General features: G+C 43.1%; 1 protein-coding gene across 1 annotated transcript in view; it reads right to left on the bottom strand.

Annotated features, from left to right (window-relative positions):
- Positions 1-291: 291 nt before the first annotated feature.
- Positions 292-22,648, bottom strand: part of DHX9 (DExH-box helicase 9) — a 39,363-nt gene continuing 17,006 nt past the window's right edge. The window contains exons 14-31 of the mRNA XM_031059160.1: positions 15,350-15,427; positions 14,841-15,032; positions 14,062-14,203; positions 13,493-13,575; positions 12,215-12,371; positions 11,943-12,043; positions 11,139-11,352; positions 10,851-10,945; positions 10,638-10,711; positions 9,864-10,016; positions 8,355-8,515; positions 6,891-7,002; positions 6,118-6,279; positions 5,885-6,012; positions 4,567-4,796; positions 2,924-3,039; positions 1,415-1,615; positions 292-720 (exon numbers count right to left, since the gene is read on the bottom strand). Of these exons, the coding sequence (XP_030915020.1) occupies positions 489-720; positions 1,415-1,615; positions 2,924-3,039; positions 4,567-4,796; positions 5,885-6,012; positions 6,118-6,279; positions 6,891-7,002; positions 8,355-8,515; positions 9,864-10,016; positions 10,638-10,711; positions 10,851-10,945; positions 11,139-11,352; positions 11,943-12,043; positions 12,215-12,371; positions 13,493-13,575; positions 14,062-14,203; positions 14,841-15,032; positions 15,350-15,427 (2,631 nt within the window). The 3' untranslated portion in view covers positions 292-488. The remainder of the gene's footprint in view (positions 721-1,414; positions 1,616-2,923; positions 3,040-4,566; positions 4,797-5,884; positions 6,013-6,117; positions 6,280-6,890; positions 7,003-8,354; positions 8,516-9,863; positions 10,017-10,637; positions 10,712-10,850; positions 10,946-11,138; positions 11,353-11,942; positions 12,044-12,214; positions 12,372-13,492; positions 13,576-14,061; positions 14,204-14,840; positions 15,033-15,349; positions 15,428-22,648) is intronic.

Below are 22,648 nucleotides of genomic sequence, written 5' to 3'. Positions count from 1 at the left end.
GATCTGAATCACCCAAACAACTCACCATGGAGGGTCACACAGCATGCAGAGGGCTGGCTGCAAAGGAACCTAGTGCTGTCTGGCATGGTTAGAAAACCACTGCAGCAAAGACTGCTTGCACAGCTTGTTAGACAACGAAGTGAAATCCCCACTGAGCCCAAGATATGGTTTGGAATCTCTTTGGCAGGAAATGACACTGAAAAGGTTTCCTGAGAATGCCCTGAGTCTCCAACAATCACAGTTAGCAACAGAAGCCTTCGAAGCTCAAATTCAAACACAAAATCAAAGGTATAGCTTGCAAGTCTTCAGAAACAAACTCTTTATTAAAAATAATACAACTTGCAGGGAATTCCCTAAGGGCATGATATATTACTGAGCTGTACTTGTACTAAGGAACCAAAAAAGGCATACAAACTGGGAAGAGGAAGAAAGGAATTTGGGAAGGAAACACACTTTTGTTGAAGTGCAAAGACTCCACTGAACTATCACTACCACCCTCCCCGGTAGCCCCTGCCTGCTCCTCGGTATCCTCCTCCTCCTCTGCAGCCACCCCCAGCTCCGTAGGCTCCCCCAGGACCACCTGGGTATCCTCTTCCCGCCGAGTGCCAGCCGGAGTAGCCGCCGTAGCCTCTGCCCCTGCGGCCGTAACCTCCCCAGCCCCGAGGGCCAGCGCCGTTGTCGTAGCGAGCCATCTTGGGCGGGCGGGGGCCGTCCCCAAACCTGGCCAACAACAACACCACACACTTGAGGCAATCTCACAAACTGCATCTCTACAAGATGGCAAACAGCACCATCCTCAGCTAAGCCACCTCGATTTTCCGTGAACACAATGTGATGGCTGAACTACAGTTGCACTTTTGCACCTTTTCCACTTCAGAAAATTTTCCTTTGCTTCAGAAGCAAGGGATGGAAATAAGGGGCAACAGAGGGGTGGCAAGCCCAGACAAATAGGTGTCTTCTTTCCAGGAAAAGGTTGGCCCAAAATAAATATTATTATCTTTTCTTTAAAAGATGTTTTGTGTTTTAGAAGAGGGGATGACAGCTTTTATTCCTGAGAATTGTGTCCTTGTGCAAACAGGCAGTGATGTCTCTGCATCAGGCTTGGAGTGCAAGCATTTCACACATGCTCAGAGCACGGGCACTGAAATCAAAGCCTGAAGTCCTCACCCTCACTGGGGCTGAAACCACAGCATGCAGGCCCCATCCTCACTGGAGCTGAATCCACAGCCTGCCGTCTCCATCCTCACTGGGGCTGAAACCAAAGCCTGCAGTCCCCATCCTCACCAGCACTGAAACCCCAGCCTGCAGTCCCTGTCCTCACTGGGGCTGAAACCAAAGCCTGCAGTCCCTGTCCTCACCATCACTGAAACCCCAGCCTGCAGTCCCGGTGCTCAGCTCCGAGCTGGGCTCTCACCTGGTGCTGGCAGCCGTGAGTGCCATGCCCGCCGCCGCTGGCCGGGACAGCTGCCGGATGACGTTCAGCATGCGCTCGTGGGCGGGGTCCAGCTGCCGGACGATGCCCGGGTCCTTGGTCACCTCCACCACCAGCGCCTCCATGGCAGCGCGCAGAGCCACGATGCAGGCAGCCGCCGTGTGCGGCATCTTCAGCTTGATCCTGCGGCACAAAGAGCACGTTAGAGCTGCCATGCCTGCCAGGGGAGCACCCGGGAAGGAAGAGGCTCTGCAGAGGGGCTTTTCATTGAGCCACAAACCTGCATTCTCATCTCTGAAGTTCTAATTTGTCACTGAAAGGGTGAGAAATTCAGGAGGCAAATTTGAAAGATCCTAAAATTTGGCATTGTTAAAACATAGCTGTTCTTCTGGCAACATTTGCTCTTGAAATTTAACAAAGGGCCATGAAGATGCTCTGAGGGCTGAAACTCCTCTGCTCTGGAGACAGGCTGGGAGAGCTGGGGGTGCTCAGCGTGGAGAAGGGAAGGCTCCAGGGAGGCCTTAGAGCCCCTTCCAGTACCTGAAGAGGGCTTTCAAAGGGAGATACAGGCAGATAGTGATAGGACAAGGGGGATTCTTTTAAACTTATGGAAGGCAGGATTAGATGAGATATTGGGAAGAAAGGTGGTGAGAGCCCTAGCACAGGTTTCCAGAGAAGCTGTGGCTGCCCCATCCCTGGGAGTATCCAAAGCCAGGTTGAACATGGTTTGAAACAACCTGGTCTACTGGAAGGTGTCCCTCTGAGATGAGCTTTAAAGTTCTTTTCAACCCAAAACATTCTGTGATTCTATCATTCTATACTGGAATAAATTCAACATGTAACGTCCTGCATCAAAACAGCAAGATACAAAAATATAAAGTAAACTGAAAACACGAGGCTCCAAGATTCTGAAAGGTCCAACCCTCAAATTGTTAGCAAATTAAGATTAAGGAATTCTTTGCCTCTCTTTTAATGACTAGGAGGTAAAAGCAAAAAAAAAAAGCAAAAAAAAAAAAAAAAAGCAAAAAAAAAACCAAACCCAAAACAACCATCCAGATGTTATTTGGTGATGGCCAAAAAATTTACACAGCCAGAGACATTTCTTTCCTCAAGCTGTTTCTGTGCCTTGAAAACAAGGTTTCCTCAGCCTTTGCCTCAGGAGGAGGTCCAAAACACACAGTGCCTTTCACCTTTCAGTTAAAGAGGAAAAAAGCAGCAGTTTTTATGGAAACTGCCTCGTCCTGTTTTCAGTTTAAGCAGATAATCTACGTGAAACAAGGCTCAAATTAACCTGTCCCTTCCTCACAGGTAGGAAAGGCGATGCCTTCCCAACCTGTGGTGCAGTTTGCTCTGGGATCCCTGTCCTACAGACATCTGCTCTGTGTTAGCTGCACTTCCCCTCAGTCAGGGGCTCAGAACTGGATGAGCTTTGTCCTTTCCAACCCAAACCACTCCATGATTCCACAATTCTGAGCATAAGCAGATCCATACCAGTCATCCACCAGAATGAGCTCCCCATCTGACAGGACTTTCTTGGAAGCAAAGAGGAGCAGCTGCAGTGGGCTCACCAAGGTCATGGTTTTGGCAGAGATGGCTCGTGTTCGAATCTGCAAGTTAAAGAGGAAAATTACTCTTGAAATGGAAAACAGAGCTCTGCACCTTCCTCTGGACACTGAAACTGGAGAATTTTATTAAAAAAAATACCCAAACAACACACAACAAAGCTAGGTATAATGTTAGGAAATTACAAGAGCACGTGCATACACAAAATTGAATGCCAGGCAGAGATTTACAGGCATTCAGCACTGGCTGGTGTAAAACTTCAACAAAAACTATCTTCCATTTTAAAATATTCATTTTCTGTGTCTGCAGTTATGTAGCTTTTACAAGAGCCACCTCATGCTTTGCAAGCCTTAAAATGACCAGGGCACATCTGAATTTTCCTCCTACCCTTCAATTACTGAGGCTGTGATGAAAAGCTTTAGTGGGCTCCTACTCATGCAAGTGTGGAAGTCGCCAGATGTCCATGCAGTCACTGCTGTGTCATGTTACAGTGACCTTGAGCTTGAACTGAGAGCTTGGACAACATCAAGCCAGAGATAACAGCCCTGCTACATAGCTCCTGCCCCTCGGTTTAAAGGGGAACAGAAGAGGTACCTAATGGGCATGAAGAGAGCTGCACACAAATACTCCTTCATCCCAGCCTCACCCAGGGCTGGAGTGAGACTCTCACCAAGAGTCTAAGCCACTCTTAAGCCACCATTTTAGTCACTCTCCATTTGCTGTGTGTACTGTCATTTAAAAAAGCAAAACTCTTTAAGCTCACAAGTCCTTTGCTGGGTTTAGGGGAATCTCACTTGAGAGAGATGGTCAAGGTGGTCTAACCCTCCTGGGATCCTGACACAAAGGGTAAAGAAGCAGCAAAGCCTCACCACAGCTCTGAACTATGGATTGGGAATCCAGACTGTCAAGACAAAATCCCTGTACTCAAAGGATTTAAAATTCTGGTTATCACCAAACACAAAAGCATTGTTTTCCTTTGCTCCTTGAGCAGCAGCAGCTGAGTTTACAATGGCTGTCACTGGAGCACAGGAGAGCTCACAGGGGGTGCAATGGACATGCACATAATGTACATCAAATTCACAGGATGAAGGAAAAGGTCATGGAGACCTTTTAGGTGATGCTTGGGAAATGAGAATTATCCTTGGGAGATGACACAGGCCAGAACAGGAGCACCCCACTGCCATATTCCACGTCCTTGTTTTCTCCCTGGCCTCATAAGCAGCAGAAGCGATAAGGATAAGAATTCTCTGATGCCTAACTAGCATGGAAGAGCTCCTAAAACAAACTGTTAATGAAGATAATGATTTAGATCTTTCTCCATGACCTGGTTGTTATAACAAAACTCACAGCAACTTTCTGTGCACTTCTACTGCAAGTGGTTGACTGGAAGTTACTAGGAGGTCGAGTGACACCAGGACCATATAACATTTACTTTCTGGAAAACCCCCATCCCTCCCCACTAAAATTAGCTAAATATTGCCTTCAAGTTATTTTCTTATGACTTTGTTACCAAAGAGAGCCTCTTGAACCACTTGGCAGCACATGATCAAGAATAAACCCAAAGTCCCTACCTTCTCTCCAAAAACAAAGAAGGGTGATGGATACTTGATGTCCTGGCTGCTGAAAGGGCAGTTGACAGATGATTTGTGGATGAGAGCATTGTGCCCCTCAGTGGTAAGAATCTTCCTCTTCTCCTTGTGGTAGCAGACGTTGGGGTAGACCCCAAAAGCCAGCAGGGAGATGACAACATCCAGGTTGTTATCAGGGCCAGTGTTGTTAAATGGTTGAGTCATCAAACATTCTGTTGGCAGAGAACAGAGGAGTGGCTCAAATCCATAGGACATGGAGGAGAGCACAACACAGCTATTTAGGATCCTGGATCAGTGCAGAGCTGTTTAGGATCCTGGATCAATGCCTTTTCTGATTGAATCAACTGCTAGATGTTATCTCCAATGACCTTTGCACTTAGAGCATTTAAGTTCTACATTCAATTTTTTATTTCTTAATGAAGAATGAAAAGCTGAAAAATACTACTACAAAGAGGTATTTTCCTCTCCCAAACTCTTCAAAAACAAGAAGAAATGGGTTTGCCCAGAATGTGCTGTACCATAGTGTGTTTACTGCATTTGTTTTGGAGACAGATCTTTGGGGGAGGTTAAAATGGATGTTTTTATTAGTTCATTTGTTACAAATCTCCCCCAGGGTCCCTAGTGGCTTGTTTTCAAGCCATCTTGCCCAGAAAAAAAGTTACAGATAAATGCAGCAATGATCCTAACAGCATGAGGAGAAAAAAATTAAAGGAATTTGAAGAGGAAAAAAAAATGAAAAGGAGGGGAAATAAACATCTGCTTAATCCAGGCAGTCATGCCATTTCACTGAGCTCCTCAGCAACATTAGGCAAATTCAGAACCTGGTCAAATTTAAGAATTTTTTTTCTCTAGCAAATGGAATAATTTGGCACACTGCTGTACATCCCTCCTGCAGCACAAACCCAGGAAGTCACAGAACAGAGCACTGTTCAGATCACACAGACTCCCCACTAAGGTCTATGGAAAGAAGGGGGAAAGCACAGCACATTCTGGAGATCCAACAAGTGAAGGAGAAAGAAAGCCAGGGAGGTAACACTCCAAGGACACCTGTTTAACAGATTTTTAATCCTGCAGCTCTAACCTCAACTTCCAAAATCTCCATGTTGCACCACAGCCACCACAACTTTAGGAGAGAACACTAAAATTCCACCTGAATGCAGCTGTAAAAGTGGAGTAGTGTTATGGCAACTCCACTATATCCCCTATGCGTGGGTGCTCAACACAGATTATCCTGGTTATTTATTCATCCTCTCAGAATGAAAAATGCAATCAATAAACTATTGAACTTAATCAGAATCACCTTCAGGAAAGCCAGAACTAATAAGTATGTCTTTTAGCTGGACTTTTGCTTCCCAAGTCATTCTAAGAGTGGCCATGCTCAGTCTCTTGTGTTCACAAAATCTTTTCTCTGCTTCTTCGCCACCCATTCTGAAAAACAAACAGAGGGAATTAGAAGCCTGACAAGGCAAGGAAAAGCTCACCCTGTGTTCTTCACCTGTGACCTCCCATCACCTGCTGTGCCACACAACATACCTTGCATCATCCCAGGCTTGGAAGACAGAGAGCAAAGCTACATGATCCGAATACCTGGTCCCAGCAAAATTCCTATGGACATAACCCAGGCGTTTGCCTTCATTGATGAAAGGCTCAGGGAAACAGGTGGCTGCAGAGATGGTACACACAGCATCTCCCACACTGAAAAGAACCACACAAGGGATCAGGATCATTCAGAGTTAGTGCTGCCAGCACCTGCTGCAGGCTGCAGATACCAGGGAAAACTTCTCTGCTAGAGACCTTAGGAATTTGGCCTTTATCTGCTAGAGTTCTTCACTGAAACACTTCCCTGGAAGTGGATGTTAAATTAGCTCTTTCTGCCCTCCCCTCCATCCATACACCACCATCTTCTGGTGAAAAGATCCCTACAATAATCACAGGACCCTACAGCCATCACAGTGACAAAGAACAGATCTTCTACTAAAGCAAAACGTGGAGATGGATTTTTCTCCTTATCTCATTGTTCCATTCCATATCTCCCCACCTCTAGTTCACTGTTATACCTAGGTGTTTCAAGTCCCACTCCCAGTTCAGAAATACTCAGCCTCCACTGGTGTCTTGCCTTTAACTGAATTTCATGACCACTTTATGGCCTACACTAAAAGTTATTTCTTCTCTGCTCCCATGAGGATTCATTCACCTCTCCCCAGCTGCTGCATTTATTGCTCATCTAGATATACTGGTTTTACTCTTGCAAGAGGCTCAGGAACTCAGAGAAACAAGAACATGATCACTGAGACCACTCAACTTACTAAAAAATACAGCCCATGATCATCATCTTGCCCAGACGAGGTTCAATTGGAAGTTTGGCCAGGATTCTTCCAAGAGGTGTCAACTCGTCATTGGAATCCAGGGCATCAAGCTCTGAAACAAGATCCTTTGTTATCAAAGAGAGTTAGCTAACCCCAGAAATCTTTAGATAACACCACAAATTCTCTTCCTGGAGGCTTTACCTGCCTTTCCTCCTCCCATTACCTGAAAATTATCACCTGTATTCATCCTCAAAGCTACCAAAGGTTTTTTCACATAAAAAAAAGAAAAGCAGCTTTGTAGCCTCATCAATTAAATGGGAAAGGAAACATAAAAAATTCCTTGACCATCATAAAATCAATCTATCTTTCTTGGAATCTGTTGAACCCAAATGCCTAAAGAATACTTTGAAGAATAATGTTTCACCTCTCTAAGAACATACTAGCAGTGTACCTGCCCTGAAAAACCACAGGTCATCCAGGAAAGGGAGGCACCTGCAGACACAGCTATTTGGCAAACCAAAAATGTTTGCCTTTTCCCCTAGCTCTGCAGTTCTCAGCTGCACAGTATGAAAAGTACTAATAATTTTCAGAACAGAAAGTCATTAAACCTGACTACATATCCCCATATTTTTTCCTTCTGGTCTCCCTCCTGTATACAAGCAACGTAGGTTCAGCACACGATTCTACCATAAATAAACAATGAAATAGATATTTCCGTTGTTAAAAATTGTAGGAAGTGCTTATTTAGTGACATTTACAAGTGTGCTGAGGTTTGAGGTCACTTTCATGCTTTACATCTAAAGCACAAATCTAGAGTTCTTCCCTGCTATATTTTACTCAGTCTAGTTAGTTCCTTGAAGAGAGTGGGGAGACAACCTAACTCACATGGCAGGTTTTTTTCATTTTTCATGCAGATTCACAAACTGGAGATTTAATTTCTTGACAAAATCTGAGATACTGGGTCAGCAAATTGTAAAAAGTGGTAATTATTTCTCAGTACTTTTATAGAGGCTTTGTGAATGCCTCAAGCACTGGACTGAGTCTATGCCAAACACAGCAGTGCCACAGCTGGAAAACAGGAAGCTGGAAGCTAACATAACTTACTGGTAAAACAACAAAACAAGCCTCAAGTTTGAAGGCTCAAGTTTCTTCAAGGAATGACACTCCATTGGGAATTCAAGTATTTCTTCAGCTGCACAAGCCACTGCCACCCACACGATGCCTCCAGGTTGCTGTATCACGCAGAACACGCTGCTCCAGCAATCCACCCCGAGGTGGTAGAGCCATTTTTCAGAGATCACATACATGGGAGAGCACCTGGAGCCAGTTCCACTGGCCCAGCATCACTGCACAGCCCCGTGGCACATGAGGGCTGTTTGTCACAGATCACATACATGGGAGAGCACCTGAAGCCAGTTCCACCAGCCCAGGATCACTGCCCAGCCCCGTGGCACACGAGGGTACCTCTGAGCGTGCGCTCTGCCTCGATCACCGCGTCCAGAGGGGGCGGCTCGATGGCCTTGGCCAGGAACTGCCCGATGCCTCCCAGGCGCAGCAGCTTGATGCTCAACGCGATCTCGTGGAGGGGCGTTCGAAACATCTCGGGTGTCATGTGAGTCTGAAGTCTGGAATGAGAACAAAGGCCCATTTCTCTGAACACAGGCTTTGATCACCATGAGGGGTCATTCCACCAGCAGAAACCACTGCCCTCCAAAGTAAACTCTGTCTCCAAGCCCACCCATCAGCTCTCTCTGTGCTCCTGGAACTTAGGTTCTTCTACCACAAAATTCTGTGCTTCTCCATTCTCCTTTGGGGCAAATTTACACTGGGAATGCATAGGGAATAGCCCTCCCATCTCCACTGCCCACTGTGGGTTCTAGCATGAGCTGACCAAAGAGAGCCTGCAGGGCTGGAGCAGTTCACAGCCCCACATTTGTCCTTTACTATGCTCTCCTGCTCTGATAAGGAAGCTCTTCCCAGAGACAACCTGCTTTCAGCCTGCTCTACATAAAAGCATTTTCCTACTGCAGCTAGAAAAGGTTTCAAAACACCTTGAACAGATAGTTTTTTGAGAGAAATCATCTAAATCTTGTGCCAGCTGAATCAGACTATCTGTACAAGTCCACACACACACCCCTTCTTAAGCACAAAGGAACTTGTATATTTTGGGTTTATATTCTCTGAAGGAAGACAACCTTATAACCATGATTACTTCAGCACCCTAAAATCAGTTCATTGTTTAAAATTGTTATTTAAAATCAGTGCACTGTCCTCAACAACAGATCTAAATAAATTTGAGAAATTCAATGAGAGTTTTTGATCAACTGAGATTTTCAAGAGTTTACAAAAAGTTGAACATCAAAACACAGTTATGCTGTAACAGCCAGAGAAAGGGGCACTGAAACTTCCAGGAGAGAGATAAGAGTGTAACTAACAGCTGTGTTGCCTTCTCCAACCAGCAAAGAGATTTCCAAGGCTCTAGTAATGAAAAAACAGTCTGGCAGAGAGGTCAAGAGTTTCAGCAACAGAGAAGATGCTAGAGCACCATGAAGGGGCTTCCTGGCCATGGAATGAGGATGGAGAGAAAACTAACATCTGCCATCCCTGCTTTTTACCCCTTTCATGACAAAATGGCCTGTTACATGGCAATGCCAGGTGCCCCCAGTGTTTGAAGGCAGACTAGAGCCTTGCCCTCATTACAAAGCTCTCTCCCTTGCCTCAATTCCCAAGCAGTATTGCTCTCTTCTTGAGAAGTTTGGTAGGTTGCAGTGACACCCTTAATACTAAAATCATGAACTATGTATCCACCTCATACTATGGGTAAAAGCATAACATATGTAAGTTTTTTTTTGAGCCAACATTATCCATCTTCTCAGCACGCTTTCTGCAATGATTTCCCCAGTTTGACCCAAAGCAGCACCCAACAGTTCTGGGAGGATTCCCTGAGGGTATTTTTGGAGACCACAGCCTCACCTCTCGAAGCGAGCTCTGCTGCACAGATGGAAGCAGAAGCCGGCTCGCACACGCCCAGCTCTGCCTTTCCGCTGCTCCAGATTGGTTTTTGATGCCCAGACCGTGGCATAGTTTGTCATGTTGTTGTGAGCAGTGAACAGCTTCACTTTTTGCCTGTTACAGGAAAAACACCACTAAAGATCAAACGTCCTTCATCTTAAGCCCTGCCAAATCAGTTCCTATTTTATGGCTTGCAGCCACACTGCTTTTAAGAAGCCAACCACCCCTGGTTTGTGTTAGTCAGGAAACTAAAGCATCACTCTCTATCTAAAGCAGTGCCCCAAACTATTGCACAGAATAATGTTCTCACAACTGTCCAAAAAGCAAAAAATTCTCATGAATTCATGAGCTCTCTGTGTGTAGATTTATCAGAGAGCATGCACAGCAGGGCAGGAACTGTAACAGACTACAAAAACCTTCCTCTTTATCATCAGCCAGACACTGAGAGTTTGTAAAACTCCTTTGGCAGATGACGTCTACCAAATTGGTGTGGAGACCCAGTGACACCTCACATGAATAGTGCCAGCGTGACCAACCCAGTCCCCTGAGATGCCAGCATGGTGTGTCACTGTGCTGACCAGCTAAAGACAATGCTGATTTGTTCTGAGGGAGTTGGAGACCTCAAACTCAGCTCAGGGAGCATGGGAACACAAGGCACTTCTCTGCACTCCCAAAACCTCTTTTGCATTCCCAAGGGTAAGGTTTATGAAACAAAAAGCTGCTTCATGAACTCACTTGCAAGAGTCGATGACAAAGACCACGTCATTGATGGTAATGCTGGTCTCAGCAATACTGGTAGATAAAATAACCTATAAAAATGCAAAGTGACGTTATTTGGTTTGAAAAAGCTGATAATGCCCAGCAAGATAAACTACAGAATTTATTAAAGAAGTCAGCAATACATTCCCCAAAAGCCCAGGAAAACTGCACAGAGAGAAGGCTCCGTACTTTGGTCACCCCAGGAGGCACAGGATCAAATACTCGACGCTGCTCGTCCAGAGGAACCTGGGAATGCAGAGGTAAAATCCTGTACTGGTGGCCTCCTACAAGAGGAATACAAAAACATTGGTAACTACTACTATGTGAATCTCATTTCTTCTTTGCACAACATAAAAATTTCTGGCCATTCACTCTCACAACAAATTAGCTCCCTAAGCCATTCATCCAACTCCCACCTTCACTCAGTCAGTAATTTCCCTGGGAAAAGATGAAATATAACAAAACAGCTGCTTGTACCAAAGCGTGGGTTCATTTCTAGATGCTTCTGCATGGTATAGATTAAGTTCCAGCCAGGCAAGAAAACAAGGACAGCTCCTGGGACATTCAGAGTCTTGATATAAATCAGCAAAGCCTCAATGAGTTCAAAAGAGGTTTCTCTCTCGTTCAGCTGAGCCATGGAGTGCTTTGTTTCTGGGCCATATTCATCGCTGCAAATAAGGTTGCAGTTGGCCTGCAAAAGAAAAATACCACAAAGGAAATAATATAAATGAATTTACTCAAACTACAGAGACTGACTGGCCAGGCAAATAAGAAAATGAAATTTGGGTAGATGTCTTTCAAGAAAAAATGGCCATTAAAAGAAGATTTCAATTAAGTGGCCCAAACAAAGTTTCAAAATTAAAAGTTGAATAAAACTGTTATTTTCTTGACAATGTATGTAAGCACTGACAATATGAACTGCAAGAGAAGAAGGGAGAGAATCTATATTTTCACCCTAAGAAGGTACCACCAAGCTCCTATTTCTCTATTTCTTTTCCCAAGGTTACTAAATTTTACTTTCAAAAACATTTCAGTTTTAGCTCTAAAGAGAAGTAGGTTAACAAAGCATGAGAACCTTAGCTTCAATGAAAAAGAAATTCTTCAGTTTACCAGGGCAAGAAGAAAATTAAGTTCCACTGCTGAAGTTAACAGCAATCTCATATATTAAAAATAGGAAAGCTGCTAGAGATGTTCACTTCAACAGTGCCAAACGAATTACACACAAGCTGGAGTACTAAAAATGGCCCTTGTTTAATTTTTCATATTAAAATTCAAACATACATCATCATCTTCACCACTTTCTTCATCCTTCTCTTTCTTCTTCTTTTCCTTGGGTGGAGGGACAAACTGAGTCATTTGAATACAGTCCTCCAGAAAATAATCTGCAAGGACAGACAGATGATAAGGACTGACTGCTGGAAGCCTGTGCAAGGGAATACAATTCTTTACACCACTTCTCAAGAGTCTCCTGAAATAAACCAGGATATTTCAGAGTATGAATGCAAGACTGATAAAAACTCAAGCAGTTTCTGGAAGTGCAAGCAAGGATTTACCTTGGACAGGAAAGGTTCTGCCATAGACCTCGATGATGGGACAGTTGAAGAAGTATTCACAAAACATACTGGTATCAATGGTGGCAGACATGAGGACAACCCTGATCTCAGGGTACACCTGAACGACATCCCTCAGCACCACCAAAAGGAAGTCAGTCTGCAGAGAAAAAGAGCATCATTAACTTCACAGCTATAAAAACCAGTATCTTCCCAAGAAACCAGAAGGAATTACACATTTACTGAGCAAGAGATGTAAAAAGTGGAACAAAAGTGTTCTAAAACCAGAAAGAGTTGTCAGTGCTTTATTTTGAAACTATTGCCATGCCTGGGATAAGTGGCTTTTAGGATTTCCAGTGTAAAGAAGGGCAGGAAGGAAGTTTGCTTCCTTCCTAACAATACATTAAAACCCCAGGTATTTTTAAACTTGGCTTACATATAAAGCAGCCATAATTCATCAAATAAATAGGAATTACTCAGTGCAGGTATGTGTGATGTTTGTAGTTCTGTTTAAATATGACATTTATTTAGGTCTGCCATGCATTTAGTTAGGCACTCACTTAGCTCAACAGACAAAATTCCAATCTCTCTCACAATTTCCAAACTTGTATGTTACATCATTAACATACATTTAACAGATGAAGAGATGCATCAGAAAAATGCATGTTAAATGTGTACAATTTTATTCAAATGAGTCCCCAAATTCTGTCCAAACAACATGTCAGAACTTCACGGTTTCTCTCACTCTTGGTATGACAAAGCTGAAAACTACACAGAATAATCAAGGGAACAGAAAATGTTTGCCATTTCAAATTATATACAATACCTCTCCTAATTCTATCATCAACTTGTATTTTACTTCATGTAAACCCAGAATTTCAATGTATCACTATCAAGACTGCAGGTTCTGTGAATACCACCAGTAACACAACAGCATCAGTAAAAACAGCACTCCAAAATTACAGTGTCATTCAGCATGCTCCCCCACTTGGACAAGATATGTTTGTACTGCAGTGTTCCATTTTCCAGAGAGGACCAGGACACAGGGGATCCTAACAGAAGAACAGTCAGAGGGCAGCAAGGAAGCACAGGTCCTTGCTCTTCTACTTAGATAAGGAATAATTAAGTTCCAAAAATCTTATCAAAGAAGGAAAACTTACATCTGACACTCATTAAGACACAGTTTTCTCTTGCAGGTTGGCTACTACACACAAACAGATACAGAAGTTGAACAGAACAGAAGCATATAGAGAGTAGGACTGTCATCACCAGCTAACTCACGTTAATGTCTCTCTCATGGATCTCATCAACAATAACGTGACTAATGCCGCGGATCCCAGTCTCCACCTTTCTCAGAAGAACACCTAAACCAGAGACAGAAGGTAAATGTTCATGTAACAGTTCAACCTTCCCCTTCCCAGCCCCTGGTTTAAAAATCAGGAAGTGTGCAGGCTGCACAGCCCCTTTTCCAATCCCATCTCTAATTGCCATGCTTTCCTCTGTACAAGTGATGGCAAGGCCATGAAGCATTACCACAAGAGAGACTCTTCCATCTTTACCACTCAGTGTTGCTTCCCCTTCTGTCTTTTCAGGACAATCAATATATGGCAATTTTCTCTCTTCGTGGGATTATTTCTGTGTGCTATCAGACCTGTATTACCAGATTTCTGAACACAGATCTTAATTTTTCTTTGCACAACAGCATGCCAGCAAACTTTTATCCAAAAAAACCCTTTTCAATCTTCTAAGCAGACGTTATAAAAATTTCAATCTAAGCATATTTCTGCTTTTGCTGCTAACTCAGAGTTCAGACCCACGATAAGCTCCAAACCTAAGGAAGGAATACAGACCTACAGTGCAGAACATGATGCTGGCGTGGGGCCGAGGGAGCACAGACTCGAAGCGCACGCTGTAGCCACAGCTCTGGCCAGGCTCTTCCCCCCTCTCGTAGGACACACGCTCTGCTACGGAAACCGCGCTGATCCGCCGGGGCTAGGGGTGCAAAAGTTTTCCCAAGCTTAATGAAGAGGTTTTAGAAGTTTATCACAATACCACTGAAAGGGATAAAGGAAATCCTAAATGCTACAGGTGTCCTGAACTATGATTTCTTTACAAAGTAATCGTTAAACAATACTATTCTAACAGCACAGGGTTTTTTTTCACATAGGAGGGATATAAGGATTTATAGCAACTACCAGCTGCTATTTCCCAAATCATTTCCCCTTGATCTGCTGAGAGTTTTCATCTGGGCAAGGTTCAAACCAGGTTATCCAAACTGAAAATACATGCAAGAGTAATCCAAATGAAAAGACACATGATACTGAGGTTTCTCCTACTTATATTGCAGAGGAGGTATCTTTAAGAACCATGTCCTGCCATGATAACAGGTTCCTCAACACATCCTTCAATCCTTCAGAGCCAGCTTGGATGGGGCTTGGAGCAACCTCGACTAGTAGATGGCATTGCTGACCATGGAAGGGTGTTGGAAAGAGATGAGCTTTAAGGTCAATTCCAACCCCAACCAATCCTGTAATTTCATTCTGTAAATAAAACGTTCTGTAATTTTATCCTAACCCACAGGTGATTTCTTATACCCACCACAGAACAGCAGTGGCCACACATTCCTCACCTGTGTCACCACTATGTTGCACTCAGCAGCTCGGTTGGTTCTGATGTACTCATCCAGGATGTACTGGGGCACTTGAGTGGTTTTGCCACAACCAGTGGCACCACGGATGACAACAACAGAATTGTGATGGATTGCCTCCAGAATTTCACTTTCAAAATTCTTCAGAGGTAAAGCCTCTCTCTCTTCTTGGATCTGGAAAAAAATCCAGGACATTTCCAAAATCTCCAAAAATCAGCCTGTTCTGCTCCACATCTATACTGTGCCTCACTCTTCTACACTTTTCCCTTACCCAAAGGAAAAACTGCCAAAGAACAGGTCATAGTTTGTACTTTTTCCTGGCACAGCACAACTGGCCCCCACATCCACCCCAGTGGAACACCCAGCACTTCTGAAAATGTGCTGTGTATTTGTGCTGAAATCCAGCCTTATACACTGTGTGTGATGTTCAAGCCCTTCTGGAAAATGAAGAGCCCAGGGCAAGGATGACAGGTGACAGGACACACACTCACCCTCTGCAATTCCTGATCCTGCTCCAGGCGGTACATGAAATCACTTCTCAGATCCGTGCTGATTTGCTCCGGAGTGAGCTGCAAGTGCAAGACATGATTTGGAGGCTTTGTGACCCCTCTTCTTATCTACATCCTCACTTCAGGATCAGATCAGTCACACCAACACTGTGATCCCAGAAATCCCTAAAGGATCATTTCCTGCATAACCCCCTAAAATCAGTTATGCCTCTGAGCTGTTTTATTTCACTCATTCCAGTGTATTTAACATTCATCTCCTAAGAAGTCTCTCAGAAAGACCGACAACACTGAAAAAGGACGATTGTTTAATTTGAAACACTTAGACTGCTTGAGAAACACACATTATTCAGCAGCAAGCCAAGAAGAAGATGATTTAAACAGGAGTTTTTAATACAAGTAATGACCTAATGTAAACACAAACCCACCCTTTAAACAGTAGCTGAAAAGGTAAAAGTTTGAGGATAATTCGTCTAACAACTGCAAAAGAAATCTGAAGAAATGCAAATTTGGTACCAAAGGGTTTTTACAGCAAATAAGTCAGCTGTTCCATTCAGAACTAGCACAGGTAAATCCTGAAGAGATTTGAAACCAGCTCAATTTGCAATGTTCATATTGATTATATATTTCATGCAGCAACAGCTAAATTTACATTACTTCCCTATAATTTAAAAAAAACCAACATATAACAATCAATACTAAAATAATATAATTTATGGAAAAAACTCCGGTAGAGAAATAATTAAATTATTATTATGGCCAAAAGCAATCTGAATGTTGTATGAAAATCAAGTTCCTGCCCTAAGAGTCTTTTCTGACCAGTCTATTCAAGTCAGATCAAATTACTCTCTGAACTTGGCAAACCTGTCATTCTTTCCCTTATCCTTCATTTTCTCATGCCACACTGTTGCTTTTCATTTGTTCTGTGCTGAATGGGACTAGAAATGACAAAAAGTAAGGCAGTTGGTTGCTTGCATAGTGGTACTGGCTTGGAGCATTTTCTCCTCCCAGAACAAGGGTCTGAGCATAGAAGTATGGGAAAGAGAGGTCAGAGAATTATAAAGGACATGTCCATGAACTTTCCTTGTAATTTTAATTATGAACTTTGTATGGGCTGCAAGATGCCGCGGGGGCCAGGAGCTCTGCCGGGGGTGTGAGGACCCAGTCAAAGGGAATGTGGCTCCTGCCGGGGATCTGACGTCCGTCACGGGGTCTGGGCTTTGCTGGGGGTCTCGGGGTGATGCCGAGGACACTGCCGGGCCGGAGCCGGGGCTCTGCCCCAGGGAACGTGGGGTCAGTGCCGGGGGTCTGGGAGCAGGTCTGGCGGCTTGGTCAGGGGGAACCCTGGGCCATGACGGGGGTGCTGCCGGGGTCTGGGCTCTGCCAGAAGGAACCGGGGGTCAGCACCGGGGTCTGGGGTCCTGTCCGGGGTCTGGACCCTGCCTGGCCTGGGTGGGAATCACTGGAAGCCAAGGGCTTGGAGAGGGCTGGGATGCTTTGAGCCAGTGTCCTGGCTGAGTGTGCACTGAGGTGTGAAATGAATGAAAAGAAGGAAAAATCCTGAATGATGTCCTTACAAGGAAAACAGATTGGTTTATTTAAGGGTGGTGTGTGTCTCTGCAGTGTGTGTGACCCTTCTGGCACTTAAAATAGTTGGTGAGGGGTATTGTATGTTACCTTTGCCAAGAGCTCCAGTCTGCTCTTGAACTTGAGATGAAATGTATTAAAGAGCTCTTGTTGGAATGGTTGCTACTCTGCACTGCTCTAATGGTACTTTACTCCTGCCTGTAGATATTGGGGATGTAGGAGCTGTGAATTCAGGTTGGCTCTGACAGGTAGCTAGCAGTAAGTGTGAGGCCATGTGGACAAGAGATCAGTTCATGAGTGATGTCATGAATTTGCACTAAACACCTTAAATTTGTCATTTTACCCTTCCCTCCCCTATTTGTCTTCTGTGTCAGTAAGAAAACAAAGAAACACAGTGGCATTAAAGCAATTTTCAAAGTATTTTAACTGGCTAAGCAAAACTCAGATGGAATGGTTGTATGAATAGATAAATTCACAGAATCATGGAATGGTTTGGGTTGGAAGGGACCTTAAAACTCATCCAATCCCACCCCTGCCATGGACAGATACTTTCCATTATCCCAGGTTGCTCCAAGCCCCATCCAACCTGGTCTTGAGCACTTGCAGGGATAGGGCAGCCAGAGCTTCTCTGAGCAACCTGTGCCAAGGCCTCACCAAACTCACAGTGAATAATTTTCTTCCTGATATCCCATCTAACCCTGCCTTCTGTCCGTGTGAAGCTGTTCCCCCTTGTTCTGTCACTCCATGCTTTTGTAAAATGTCACACTATAGATATTGTGTATTATACAATATATTAGTATTGTACTGCCTTTGATATGTTGATGCCCCATGATTATCCATGGAAGCTTAACAAGTGAGAGGATCAGTCTCACTGAAATATCTCTTGCTGATTTTTGCAGCCTGGTAGGATGGCTGTGAATCTCGTATGGTTACTATGTGGTTGGAGGTACCATTGTCCAGGGTATGGAATTGCTGTTCCAAAGTAACAAAAAAAAAAAAAAAATAAAAAAAAAAAATCAGAAATTAATCACATCTGTGTAGTTGGAATAAGATGGAGCTATAGCTGAGTGGACACAAGGTCACTCCTGTCCTTGTTGTCCAAGAGTTTGGGATTTAAGTTGAGGAAAGTGACCTTGTGCAGAATTTGCTGCTGTGTGTTGCCAGAGTCCCTTCCTACACTGATTTTTCTTCTTCCACAAGGTTTTGGGAAGCCCTTGTGCTCTGAGAGGAGAAGTTCTCAGAATGTGAGGGTTTGCATTTCAAAACCGACAGAAATACATAGCAATATATATTGCTATATATTGATATATAATGATGTAGATAATGATATACAACAATAGTTAGTAATATTATTTCTCCTGTACTTAGCAGCAGCCAGGATTTGGTGCTCTGTGGGTGCTGCTGGCCTCCAAGGCCCTTTCAGCTGCACGTGAGCAGTGTGTTGTTTCTTGCAGGTCCGAGTGGAAGGTTTCAATTATGTTGGCATGGGCAACTCCACCAACAAGAAGGATGCACAGAGCAATGCTGCCCGAGACTTCATCAACTACTTGGTGCGGGTGAATGAAATGAAGAAGGATGAAGTCCCTGCTTTTGCAGTAAGCTGCTTTTTCTCCTTACCAAAGGCTACTCTGTCATTGTGCTGCCATGCTCCCAGTTGTGTTTCATCCCTGGAGTTCAGTCTGGTGCCCCTGTGCAGTGATGAATGTGAGGGGGGCTGGGTCACATACAAAATATCATGGAATTGTGGAATAATTTATGTTGGAAAAGACCTTTGAATTATCAGGTCCAATTGAATGTTGTAGGATGAACTGGCAAATAGAGCTGCATGTTGTATTTACCAGATCAAATGATGCAAAGCTGATGAGGCTGGAAAGAATTCAGAGTCCCTGTGAGGTGCAGCCTGGCTTTCAAAGTGCTGAGTACTCACACCTGGCACTGTAAAGTCTTAGAGCCATGTTCTAATATATATATATAATATATATAATCCTGTATGCTTTAAAAATAACCAAAACCAAACCCAAAAATAATAATCACAGATATATCAAACCAGACATTGAAAATCTGGCATTTTTAAACCATAATTGCTTCAAGTGTGTAATGGGATCACTGCTTGTTACGATGTTTTGTGAACACTCATCAGTGACTATCACTTAAAGGCTGAGGAAGAGGAGGGTAACTCTGTCATTACAGCAAGTTTAGAGAAATAAATAAAGCATGAAGTTATGTGTTTCCTATTGAGAGGGAAGAATCTTCTTCTAGTGCTCCACTGAGGATACATGAGTTTTCTGAGTGGAAGTAGCCTCCCTGCCTCATCAGCCTAGGTGGAACCCAGTGGGAACAGGACTGCTATTTTGGTTTTAATGTGCCAATTAGTTTCTTGTCAGTTCAATGTTAAAATATTCACAGTTGTGTTACTATTGGGATTGCTTCTGAGTAGTAACTATTGCATATTTACTGGGGATAACTGTTGCATGATGTTGCCTGAGGTCTTTAAACTTCCTGAACAGTTTCTAGCTAAATTGTAAAATGATTGTTCTGCACTGATGTGCTGAGATTTTCCTTCATTCCCTTCCCTAGCCAGCAGCAGGTGATAACCCCACTGGAGGACAGGAAGCAGCAAGAGATGTCACTGGTTCCAGTTCAGCTGTGGGGGGACCTCTTCCTCCACATTTGCTTTTAAAAAGTGACGTAGGTAAGACTGAAAACTGTAATTTCTGTGTGTTTGAATGTATTTTGGTGGTGTTTTCTCCCCCAGATTGCATCACTCTGCAAACAGGACACCAAAGTCATAGTTTTGAGGCAGAGGTGTGGGTGACTGCATGAGATCTGAGGGACTGGTCATGGCCTGTCAAGATTGCCAGGCAATCTCCCTTGCCAATGCTAAGAACATGTTTGGGGGAGTTATTTGATTTGATTTTATTTTATTTCTGTGTGGTAGGCAATGGACCAGGTGCAGCACCTGGAAACTGTGTCAGTCATGGAGCTCAATGGGATCGGGGTGCAAACTTGCAAGATTATTATTCCAGAAAAGAGGAGCAAGAAGGGCAGCAGGTAAGTCATGCAGAGGTATTCTCCTTTAGTTCTTAAATAGGTATCTTTCATCCCCTTTAATTTGTTATTTGCATTTGTAATCAAGGTTGCAGTTTTCTTTTGATATTTTGCTATTAGTTTAAGCTGCAGATTTAAAGCTGCAGATATATTTGTTGACTTTTAATGAAGTTAATTTGTTTAAGCTAGGGACAAATAAATCACTCTGGATAGTCTGAACATACAGGACTTCGTATAGACATTTTATTCTGAAAATAAAGAATTACTGAGGACTTTTTATCATTTTCTGTGATATCTTAATTATTTAAAGCATACAGGTGAATTACTTAATCTTTAAACTGGTAAACAATACTCTTTTTCTCCATATTAGACCTCAGAGTCAGAAGTGGATTTGAATGCAGATCTTCATGGGGGTTGGACCTTGGAAAATGCCAAGGCACGTCTGAACCAGTTTTTCCAAAAGGAGAAGATCCAGGAAGAATATAAATACACTGAAATGGGGCCTGATCACAACAGGTTTGGTAGTTTTAATCATTGTCTGTGTATGAAAGATTCAAAATATTTTTGACAGTGGCTGTTCACACTGACTTGCCACGCTCCATAGAGCTGTAGTGTTCTTTGCCAGGACCAACAACATCTCTAAATATTGATATGGGGGTGAGGAGCTAAAGTGCAGAGATCTGAGGGATTGAAGAAATTCCTGAGACATTCTGGATATGCAGCTTTTAAACTGATTTCTGTCCTCTAGTCAGCTGCTGGGGTGTCAGTTTCTGTGAAAAGAGAGCTCAGCTGCTTGTAGTAATTGTTCTGTAAGTGTTGGTGCCTTTGTGCATTTTAAGTAAATACTAAATTTGCTTATGTAACAGTGTGCTTTAAGGATATTTTTATATTTATATTTTTATTTATATTTATATTATTATAATATAATATATATTTATTATAATTAACTTTTTTGGTAATAAAATCTTCTTTTGAAAAAAAGCAGTTTGGCAGGATCATCCCAAAGGAGTTCTGAGAGTCTTAAGTTTCAGTTAAGACCAGCTGGATATTACTCTTTTTTGACTTTTAGCCTTTCCACCAGAGAATTTGCACGTGCTTCTCCCAAATGAAAGTAGTTCATAACAGATTGTGCATAAAGAATTGATATTTTTTATTATTTTATCCCTATTGTGAACAGTCTTTACAAATCATCCAGATGTTAGGACATTGTATTATTTCTGGTGAAATATATTGATGTTTTGTGGCTGGAAACAATGGCATGCTGCTGCTGCTGGATTCTCCTGATTGAGTTTGCGGTTGGGCTTTTTTGCATTATATAAATTTGTGTTCTATGAGAGTTATATTTTTAGAGAGACAGGAGAATTTTCCTGTAACAGCCTTTTCAAGAGTCTGTCACTTGCAGGACTTATATTATTCTTTTGTTAATGAGTCTTCCAATCATTTGGAACATCTAAAAGATGTCTATTGGTACAGGAAGTTGTACATTCTCATTTAAAAGCTGTCTTCAAGTCACTTCATCTCCATTTATGTGTCTCAGGCAAGGCCATTTCCTTCATTTAAGTGAGTGACATAAAAAGTTAGTTTGTACAGTACTAGGAATTTAAATTATGCTTGTTGCAGGCGTAGCTTCTGAACATTTCTTCTGTCTTGTAGTGTAGGCACATGGTGGTGGTTGGGAGTGGGGCTGGCCCAGCCTCATCCCCAGTGGGTGCAGCTGTGAGCAGCAGGTGAGCAGCACTGACAGCAATGAGCCGTGGAGTGCCCAGGGGCACTGAGCAACCACCAAAGGGAGCAGAGGGCACACAGGTGCAGTGCATCAACAGGAGGGGATAAAAGGCTGGGCTACAGAACAAGAAGGGTGGAGGTTTGCAGTCTTGTGAAGTGACATGAAGTTGCTGTGTATGGGTGAATGCTTAAAGCCTTCTGAAATTGTATGATGATACTCTGTGTATCATGGCCATCTCAACTTTGGTATATGCTGTGAGATTGTAGTTTAGGGATTATTTGTGTAGCTCATTTTTTGTTACACCTTCTGCAGCATTAAATTTATCTAGTCTTGAGCAGAATGAAATTATACTGATGGCAGTATGTTTCTCAGCCTGGCTATTGTTCTCCTGGAGTGCATTTCAGAGTTTCCTATATACTTTTTGTTCAGGGAAGGGTGTGTGGATTGCCCTGGATGGAATGGCAGAAGGGGCTATTCACTACCTGCTGCAACAAATCAAATAGGCGTGGAACAATCCTAATGTGTTGTAGGGCTCATTGAGGGACTGTTGGAAGACTATTGAATTTAACCCTTTGGTGTGTGTAACAGGAGGGAGATGTTCCTGGAGTTTTGAGAGCATAATAAAGTTTAGGTTGTTGGGTTTTTTTAAAGAAATACCAGTTGTGCATCTTGCCAATCTGTTTTGGGTTTTTTTAAGGTAATGATCAGAGGTATGGATTATAACAGATATATCAGCCATGCTCTCAGAGGTTTGTGGTCAATTAATCATACTCCTGGTCTGAGAACTTACTAATAGCTGGAATATTTGAATTTGGAAACTTTAACTATGATAGGAGGGTGTAAGTTGTAAATATAAAGATGGCTGTCCTAAAACACAAAGCGTGAGCTCGTGTTAAGGGATGGGATGTGGCTTTTCTGTTTTG

Source organism: Geospiza fortis, unplaced genomic scaffold (assembly GCF_000277835.1).
Source record: "Geospiza fortis unplaced genomic scaffold, GeoFor_1.0 scaffold229, whole genome shotgun sequence".
NCBI lineage: Eukaryota > Metazoa > Chordata > Aves > Passeriformes > Thraupidae > Geospiza > Geospiza fortis.
This window is presented reverse-complemented; position numbering and strand designations above follow the sequence as displayed.